Genomic DNA, 9948 nt, shown 5'->3' with positions numbered 1-9948 from the left:
AATTAAATGCAGCAAGGGAAACGTTCATAAGGTTGCTTTGATCTTATTATATATTTAGGAATTATTTTTTCAAGAATGTTTTTAATTGATTTTTTTTTTTTGTAATGAATTCAACGTCATCATTTATTTTTGGATGTTTTGTTTTTTATTAGCATTTTTTTTTATTATTATTCAAAATTAAAGTACAGTATTCATTTGTATAATTAAATGTTGCCATTTCAGAAATATAATCATATTAATGACACACATTAATTTCTTTATACAAAAAAACTTAAGTTAAAAAACTAGTGACATTTTTTTTTTTAAATAGATACTTTGCATTTTAGAATCATTAATATTTTAATTCAGTTTTTGTATTATTATTTTTTAATGATTATTAGTGACAATAATGATTATTAAATGAATATAATTTATTTTAGAAATACACTGACTGAACGTAATGATTTCGCTTTTAGTTTGAAGGCCTTCCCGGAAGTGTCCGCTGAGACACCGTTTTGTCTTGACTCAGGAAGTAATAGTAAAGCAAGCGATGGTGAACGTGCGTGTGGGTGTGTTTGCGTGTGTGCTTGTTAATGTCAGCCAAAGTCTCTTTTGTTTTCCTTTTTGAATATCGCAACACTTTGACACCAACACGCTGGAAATCGTTCACAAAGGAAGGAAAATGCAGCCCGAAGAAGAAGAAGCGGACCTTCAGGCAGAAGGTTGGTTACTTTTACATAAGGCGATTTAATATGTGACAGCACGGTGCAGTGTGGCGATGATCGCGCCTCAAGACTTCGTTGGCGAGAGATCAAAATGTGATTTCGTATTGCGGCTTCTCTGTTTGTAGTTGTAAAAATAATAATAATACAGCCAATAATACAAAACTCGTCCAAAAAAAAAAAATTATATTCTTGAAAAGTTTCTTTAGTTCCATTCAAAAGTCAAACTCTCATAGATTATAGATTCAGGGCCCACAATTCAAGTGATTTTAAGTATTTATTTGTTTATTTTTACATTATTTGGGCTTCCAGCTCATAAAACCCACGAAAACAGGATGTCAAAACAAATAGAATAATGTGAAGAAAGCACTATGCATACTTCCCAGTGTTTTGTATGGGAGGAAAAAGAGGGATGGATGGATGGTATTTTCAAAACGATATGTCAATCTTCAATAGCTGGTTGGATTAACCTTTGCGTTAACCACTGCTTCGATGTGCCGTGGCATTGCCCGCCGGTCCTGGAAGCCCAGGATTTCTTGACAGCTTGCTGTCAGCTCTTTGACCGAGGCAGTGGTTAAGGCCAGTATTGGCGGTTATTGAAATCGTGAATTTTTAAAACCATGGTAAACCATCAAACCGGTAATCGGCCCATGCCTGAAAAGTGTGGTGCAGTACAAGATGTTTCCCTAACATCATGAGTAATTAATTATGATTATTATTGCTCAAAATGATCGTGGTTATCATTTTGGCTGTAATCATGCAGACCTAATATACATGCATAACTTTGTAATTTGGTTTGGAAAAGAAGAGGAATCGAGGGAGCCTCCAGCGAGGATGACAAAGCAGCAGACGCTCACCCTGATATCCATGGCATCCGTCAACTTCAGCTCCATGATCTGCTACTCCATATTAGGACCCTTCTTCCCCATAGAGGTACTATACAGTACTTCACCCCAACCCCGACCCCATAGAGAGAGTAAGGCTTGCTTATTTGTTTAACACACATTGATGCCTACAACTCAGCCTCGGTTTGCTTAAAGTACAAAATTCAAGTTGTATTCTTACAAGGAGAAAGTTATATGTTGTAAAATATGTTGCCACTCAATGCATTATAATTCTTAATGTTATATTTATCTACCCAATTATTCAATAAGTAAAAAATGTTATGTTTAATTACTTTTGTTGTATTTACAATAAATCAATTATCAATGAGAAACTAATAAATAGTATTTTTTTGTATATTTTAATTATACTATGATGTATACAATGTTTGCACAAATTTAGTTTATTAATTTTTTTACTATTATTATTATTATTATTATTATTTCTAATACATAGAAGTATTGTTTAGGTTTTATGTTGTATTTTATTATTTACAATATACCAATTATTTAATGGGATAAACAACAACAAAAAATACATTGGAATTAACAAATGTTAGGTTGGGAAAAATATTGTTATTATTATTATTATATATCATCATCATTTTTATTATTTCTAATGAACTAACCAATTATTCAATAAAATAAACAAGATAATCAATGTACTATATATAAGTGTTGTTTAGGTTTTCAGTTGTATTTTATTATTTACAATGCACCAATTATTTAATGGGTTAAACAACAACAAAAAACAACATTGGAATTAATGTTAGGTGGGAAAAAAATGGCTAAATGAATGCAACAAATATGACAGGATTCTTGATCATGTCGATGCTCAGTGGGCTGGATTACAAAAGTTTGTTCACCGTTTTGCCCGAGTGTTAAAGTGTACCCAATAAATTGTCCGCTTCTTTCCGTGCCCAGTGGAGCAAAACAAGTGTGGGCTAAGCTAATCATCTGGATGAAATTCCACAAAATAAAGCCCGAGAGTCGTGATTGGCCACCGCGGCCGCCGTGTGACCCTGCGTAGGATGTGCGTCACGTCACATACTGTAAATGTGGATTATATCCCTAGATAGGCTCCCAAAGCAGTAACGGAGTCCTCGTGCTCGCTGGGGTAATTAATAAAGACGCATAATAAAACCTCCGCAATTGGCTTCCTAGTGAATTGAAATCGGCTGCCGTGAAATGTCAGTCAAGGCCCTGAAATAAGCTTATAATTAACAGCGTTCCGTCAGTGGTTGTGTTTGTAATCAAGAGAAGAAAGATCCTAAGATAGATCAACTCTAAGAGGCTTTATGCTACAACTTTGCCCATGCTAGCGTAACGCTAACCACAACAGACTGGCTAACAATTAGCATCGCTACTAGCCAGTGTCATTCAAATGAATTTTGGTGTGAAATGAATGTTTGCGCCCAGGCAGAAAAGAAAGGCGCATCTCAGACAGTGGTGGGCGTCATATTCGGCTGCTACGCTGTCAGCAATTTGATAGGCTCGTTGATCCTGGGCCGATATGTAAGTACAACATGTTCGTTTTTTTTTTCCCGGCACGTTGGGATGCCCAGTACACGCACACTTAATGTATAATAATGTTCTTTTGTCTCTAATTAGATCGTTCAAATCGGCGCAAAGATGATGCTCATCATGGGACTATTTGTGTCGTCAGGCTGCACAATTCTCTTTGGGTGAGGAGTGAAGTCAATTAACTGCCACATGTACCCATAAATGCTATAGGAAAAAAAAATGATAAAAATGTCTTATTATAGGTTATTTTTCTATTTATTTAAAGCTGTGATGTGGGAATAAAGTTGCTTTTTTTTTTTAAGAAAAAGAACATTACAAAAACAAGCGGTGTGTGCATAAAAAGTTTTACTCTTATGAAAATAAAGTAGTACTTTTTCCAACAACAACAAAAAGTCATCATATTTACAAATACAAAGATGTTTTGACGGGATAAAAAGGCAGAATATTAAAAGACCAAAGAAGCTGTTTGGCAAATTAAAAAGTCGGAAACTTACAATTTAAAGTCACATTTGTAATCTATACAAGAACAAAGACATATTTTGTTGGGAGAAAAATTGTAATCTGACGATAAAATTAGTTGTAACCCTTACCGGTTCAAAGAAGAAAAAGTTTTAAGCTCGTAAAAATGAAGTGGTATTTCTTTCAAGAAGAAGGATTTGTCATTAAAGAAAAAAGTTGTAATCTTATACAAAGTCGTTTTTTTTTTTCTCAAGAAAAATAAACTCAATTATTCCAAACAGGATAAAAAGTCCTAATCTTACATGAATAAACATGCCTTTTCATGGAAAGAATCATAAATGTAAAATAGTAAAAGTCATAATTGACAATTAAGTTTTTTTATGTTATGTTTACCTTTATGGATTTTCTGAGATAGAAATTTGTATTCTGACTAAAGGTCATAGAGTTGTAATACTATAAATAGTTTAAGAACCGTTGGTTTAGTACGTTTGTCTTAATATCATTAGGCTTATAGCATAATTGCCCAAGTCATGTTTAACTTTGTTACCAAATCAATAAAAAATACCAACGCTTGCTAAAAACAGTTTCTTCTTATTTTCCAGAAACATTCAAATATGACTTAAGCAATTATGCTACGGGTATGTAGGTATGCACTTTTCTTTAAACGATACCATTTAATTTCATCCAAATGATTTTGTGGTCAAAAATGACGGCTCGCAGACCCCCGGGGGTCCTCAGGGCCCAGTTTGAGAACCACTGCCCTAAAGGACTGCTATTGATTTCTCCTGGCAGGCTGCTGGACCGAGTTCCCGCCGGTAGCGTTTTTATCGCCTTGTGCATCATCGTGAGGTCAGTGGACGCGGTTGGCTTCGCCGCCGCCATGACGTCTTCCTTTGCACTCTCTGCGAAAGTCTTCCCAAACAATGTGGCGACTGTTTTGGTGAGTGTGGACGGCGCTTTGTCTCCGCCTGGCATGTTGTTTACACTGCACGATCACGAGCGCTAACGTTTCAGAGCCGCTGTTGCATTCCCCGTCGGCAGCTGCCTTGGGAAAAAACGCTCGCGAGTGGAAGCATGTAAGCGTTAGTGTGTAGGTGAGGTACGAACTCGTCGGGTCTGATCCATAGGGAATCTGTTAATGGGGAAGCAGTAGCCACTACGCAACACAGTCCGAGTGTTAAAAATCCACGTGATCAGCAAAAATTTGAAGGTTTTTGTAGCAGCAGCTCATTTAGCCAGCAAACTAGTTGGGTTTGGTCAGTAGTGAAATCTGTCATCACTGCAAAAATCTAACCTAGACTTAAACTCTTATATCAAGCCATAAAGTCTTAATGATCTTGTTTTGAGAATTATATACTATGCAAGAGCAGAATTTGTTAGTCTTAAGATTACAGTATTTGACTTTTATTTCTTACTTAGTTTGTAAATACTAAAAATTTTAAATTTTCATGCACAATAAGCTAAAATGCTATCAGAGTCTCTGTTGTATGCTACAATATGTGACAAAGTTGATCATTAAAGTGTTAAATATCCACATGATTGTTAAAAGAAAAAATTGGCGTTTTTTATATGGCAGCTTGTTCAACCAGCAAGTTAGTCGGGTCTGATCAATTGGGATTTGGGGATGTGAACGCTGCAACTACACAACAAAGTGATAAGTTAAGAGTGTAAAAAAAATCCATGTGATCACCAAAATCCGCAAGGCTTCGAATTCAGCCAGTTTTGCCAGAAAACTAGACGGGTCTGATCAATCGCAAAATCGGTGATGGGAAAAGCAGCCGTTGGTATGCAACAGTGTTAGCTATCAAGGGGTTAAAAATCCACATGCTCGGCACAATTTTTGGTAGTGCCATTTGTATAGCAGCCCGTTTAGCCAGCAAACATAACTAACTAAATGGTTGGTCTGATCAAAAGAGCAAGTTGTGATGCTTTCGTGACAGATGTCATCTCCTTAAAAGTCTATGATTACCAAAATTCAAAAGGTTTCAAATTTATACAGCTGCCTGTTTAGGCAACTACTCCATTTATGTAGCACATTTCATATACAAGACAACTCCAATATTTGTTTTTTTAGCCACAAGTCGGGTCTGATCAAAAGGGAATCAGTGATTGGAAAACACCAATTACGCAATCAAGTTAGACATTGGAGTATCAAAAGCTCACGTGATCACCAAAATTCCGAAGGCTTCAATTTGGACAGCAACGTGTTTTAGGCAACAAACGAGCGTTTTGGTTCTTCATGGACGAGACGTGTTGGAAGGTCGTTATGGAGTGTCTTATATGGGATGACGCGCATCAATCGAATCATCAACCTAAAGTCAGCAGGGGCCTTTAGCTCGACACGGGTTGTGATCTTTTCCGTTGTGTATTGTTTATTGTGTCTTGTCAGCACGGTCATGTGGAAAATGTGTTCGTGTGAGAAGCATGTGAAGCAGAAGTGCCCCACTGCACGCATTCACTAACTTCATTCGCTAACTTTAACTCTTAAGGCTGCGCTCTTGTCTTCCTGGTGTTTCAGTATAAATGCCGGATGTGGCTCTTTTTCCTCGCAGGGAAGTTTGGAAGTGTTTACGGGTCTGGGCCTCATCCTGGGTCCTCCCATCGGAGGCTGGCTCTACCAGTCCTTCGGATACGAGGTTCCCTTCATGGTGCTCGGATGTTTCCTGCTAATTATGGTGCCGCTCAACATCTACATCCTTCCCTCCATCGGTATAACACTTTAGCTGATCCCATGTTACATTTGTTTTTTAGTTTAGCCTGTTTATTAGCAAGCGATGTTTGGGTCTGATCAATATGGACTCGGGGGGCGGCGACACAAAGTTGGTCTTAAGAGTGTAAAAAATACACGTGATTGTCAAAATGCTTATGGTTTTTAGTGATATAGCAGCCTGCTTAGCCAGCTAGTCGGGTCTGATCAACAGGGAATCCGTCATGGGAGAGTAGTGATGCACAAGTCACACTTTCGAGAGTTAAAAATGTTACATGACTAGCAAAACACTAGCAAAACACAAAAAGACTTTACTTTAGACAGCATCCTGTTTTGCCAGCAACTCGTTAGGTCTGATATCACAAAGGAATCAATAATGGTGGAAAAACAAAAATGAAGAAGAAGAAAAATCAACGTTAACAGTTTGAAATTCAAATGATCGCCAAAATTTGTGAGGCTTCAAATTAGACCACAATCTGTTTAGCCAGCAAACTAGTTGGGTCTGATCAATTGGGAATGATGGGAAAGCCGCAGCAATGTTAACCATTAGTGCCTTGAAATGAAAGTAAAGCTTCAAATTACGCAACAGCCTGTCTAGCCAGCACAACTAGTTAGGTCTGATTAGCGGAGAATCTTTGGTGGGAAAGAATGGATGACGCAACAAAGTCAGACGTCACAATGTTAGAAATCTGCAAAAATTTGCAAGCCTTCTATTTTGTCAGTAAGCACTTCTAACTGCCTGCCACTTCACAGATGCTGCTTCCTCAAAGAACTCCTTCTTCAGCCTTCTGAAAAACCTGAAAATCGTCCTACTCTGCTACGTCATCTTCACCCTAAGCTCGGGTCTTGGCTTCCTGGACGCCACCTTGTCCCTGTACGCCGTGGAACAGTTCAAACTGTCCACCGGCTACGTGGGTCTGATCATGCTGGGTCTGTCCTTCCCCTACTCACTGGGCTCGCCGCTGATAGGCTTCTTCACAGATAAATATCCGGTGAGTATTCAAAGCCATCTTTTCTTGTCACGCTTCTTTTTAAGCATCCGTCCTTTGTCTTTAGGCGTCCAGGAGCTGGTTCATGGTGATCGGCGGCATCGCCACGGCTGCCAGCTTCCTGTTGCTGGGGCCCGTCCCGTTCCTTAAGATACCAAAGTACTTTGCCGCCATGTGGAAACTCAACTCAACTGTTTACGAAGCACTTTACAACCAACCATAGCTGGAACTAAGTGTCGTACGCAGATCTAACTCAGACAGAGGAATCAAATGAACTCCCAAGTTTTCAAATTGAAGCGTCCTTAAATCGTTTTTCTAGCCTAGAAACCTTGGCTGGAATACTTCCCAGCTTCCTTCCTTTCACCCGTCCTTCCTTCTTACTACCGTCCTTTCATACCATCCTTGTTTCCAGCCTTCTTTTTATCCATTCCTTTGTACCATATGTCCTTCCTTACTTCATGCCTCCCTGTTTTCCCTAAGTTAAGTTACTTTTGATCCATCCTTTATACATTTTGAATCATGGGGGCCGGGGATAAATCTTAATTCTTTGACTGCCAGACGTTTTCAGAAAAGGGATGCCGTGGGTGCCAGCCGATTTAAGCATTTTGACTGATCTTTTGACTGATCTTTCAAGGTCCACAGAAAATTATGTGTTTGGACTACGGAAACACACATACTACCAAATGAAAGATTGGACTCTCATCTTTCATCAGAAAAAAAAGTTTGTTTCTACCTTATTCCGTTTTTGAGTAATCAACAATAGAAAATGGTTAGTTTCACCTCTGTTTTGAAACAAACGTCTTTTAACGTCTTTGGCACTCCTCCATAGGATTTTACTAAACGTTATTTAACGTTTTTGGCAGTTAAAGGTGGCAGCAGAGTATGAGAGATCAATCAGGGCCATGTTGCAAAAAGGCTTTTTTCCCCCCAGTGTTTTAAACAGATTTGTGAATAATTGTGAACTATTTTCTAATGCTAATTGCTGCAAAACAGAAACAGATTGAAAAATACTCTCTTTTTCCCTGATGAAAGAAGATACTCTAATATTTTTTGGGGTATGTTTCATGTTTTTATAGCTATAGAATACAATATTCTGTGGGCCTTGCAAAATCAGTCAAAATCCAGCAAAACAGCCGGGAGCGAAGGGGGTTGCTTTGAGTTAAAAAAACCTACCTCTTTGACTTTGGTTTGAACTCCTTCGAAAGCTGCAGCTGATTAGCATACCATTTAAAATGCCTCCACAAAGGAGGTTAAAACCCAGGATTAGGGCAAAATCCACATTGGCCTCCTTTGGTCCTTATTGTATATTATGAAAACACGTTATTGTTTTATCAATATCATAATACAAAAGCAACATTTTACTTTTCAAACCTTGCACCCTCTTCAAATGTACTACTGCCTTTTTTTGTTTGCTTTTTTCGATTTTCTTCATTTGTCTTAACTTACTACAGTATATAACATTTACATAAACCCTAAAGTTATACATTAGGTTTACGTTTATTGCCTCTTCAATGCTGCTCTATTTGTTATTCAAATGAGTGTATGTGTGTGTGAAGATGTCAATCTACATTCTCAGGCAACTATGGCTGCTGGTCGTCATGCTGGGGATAATCGGCTTTTCCCTGGCCATGAGCGCCATCCCCATATTCCCGGAGGTCATCAAGTGTGCTTAGTGAGTGCCCGCGGGGCATGATTTTCACTGTTTCACGCTGCAAAGGTGAAGAGATCATCGTTTTACTGCCTTGTTCCTTCTGCAGCGACAATGGGTTCGAGGAGGGACTGGGCACTCTAGGAATGGTATCGGGGTTGTTCGGAGCCGTTTGGTCTACTGGGTGAGTTTTGGCAATCCACATAATCAGCAAATGTCAAAATACTTCTATTTGTACAATATAGTAGCGCGTTTAGTCAGCAAACTAGTCGGGTGAGATAAATTGGTAAAATAAGCATTGACGTAACAGAGAGACATCAGGACATAAGGCTTCAATTTACACAGCAGCCAACTTGGCAAGGAAACTAGTCGGGTCTGATCCATAAGAGAATCCATGGTGGGAAAGCAGCAACTACACAACAATGTTAGATGTCAGTGCGTCAAAAGTCCACATTTGGCAAAATTCATAAACCTTCAATTTATACAGCAGCCTGTTTTTTGGCAGAAAACTGGTCGGGTCTGATCAATAGGTAATCTGTGATCGGGGGGGAAGTAGTGACTACAGAACAATGTTTAACGTTTGCGAACGTTAAAAATCCACAATTGCAAAATTTATAAAGCTTCAATTTTATACAGCAGCCTGTTAAGCCAGGAAACTAGCCAGGTCTGATCAATGGAAAAAAACTGTGATGTCAGGTTTAGGGACAAAATTAAACTTAAAATCCAAGATTGGCACAATTTGTTGGTCTTAAATTGGCATGGAAACATGTTTAGCCAGGAAACTAGTCGGGTCTGATCAATAAGAAAATCAGATGATCAATCATGAAGTGTGATGTCTGAATGTATAAATGAGTAAATCTTACATTTTATACGGCAGCCTGTTTATCCGGCGAACTAGTCGGGTCTGCTTTAAAAATGAGCTGGTGTAAAAAGTGTGCTTGTGCCTGCTTTCCAGGATGTTTTACGGCCCAACCATGGGCGGGTTCGTCACGCAGCGCTTGAACTTTGAGTGGGCAGCTGCCATCCAAGGAGGCTTGGC

At 38.6% G+C, this 9948-nt stretch overlaps 1 protein-coding gene across 2 annotated transcripts in view; it reads left to right on the top strand.

The window, feature by feature from the left end:
* The first annotated feature begins 503 nt into the window (after nt 1–503).
* The window catches only part of slc18b1 (solute carrier family 18 member B1), a 10083-nt gene continuing 638 nt past the window's right edge, over nt 504–9948 (top strand). The window contains exons 1-11 of one of the 2 annotated variants that reach the window (XM_077562814.1): nt 504–701; nt 1510–1634; nt 3002–3097; nt 3194–3267; nt 4358–4505; nt 6118–6274; nt 7026–7264; nt 7329–7420; nt 8838–8933; nt 9019–9093; nt 9865–9948. The exon at nt 9865–9948 is cut by the window's right edge and continues 10 nt beyond it. In XM_077562814.1, the coding sequence (XP_077418940.1) occupies nt 662–701; nt 1510–1634; nt 3002–3097; nt 3194–3267; nt 4358–4505; nt 6118–6274; nt 7026–7264; nt 7329–7420; nt 8838–8933; nt 9019–9093; nt 9865–9948 (1226 nt within the window). In that variant the 5' untranslated portion in view covers nt 504–661. Of the gene's footprint in view, nt 702–1506; nt 1635–3001; nt 3098–3193; nt 3268–4357; nt 4506–6117; nt 6275–7025; nt 7265–7328; nt 7421–8837; nt 8934–9018; nt 9094–9864 lie in introns of both variants that reach the window. The other variant, XM_077562805.1, reaches the window with a different exon arrangement.

Source organism: Vanacampus margaritifer, chromosome 1, assembly GCF_051991255.1.
Source record: "Vanacampus margaritifer isolate UIUO_Vmar chromosome 1, RoL_Vmar_1.0, whole genome shotgun sequence".
In the NCBI taxonomy this organism is placed as follows: Eukaryota; Metazoa; Chordata; class Actinopteri; order Syngnathiformes; family Syngnathidae; genus Vanacampus; species Vanacampus margaritifer.
This window is presented reverse-complemented; position numbering and strand designations above follow the sequence as displayed.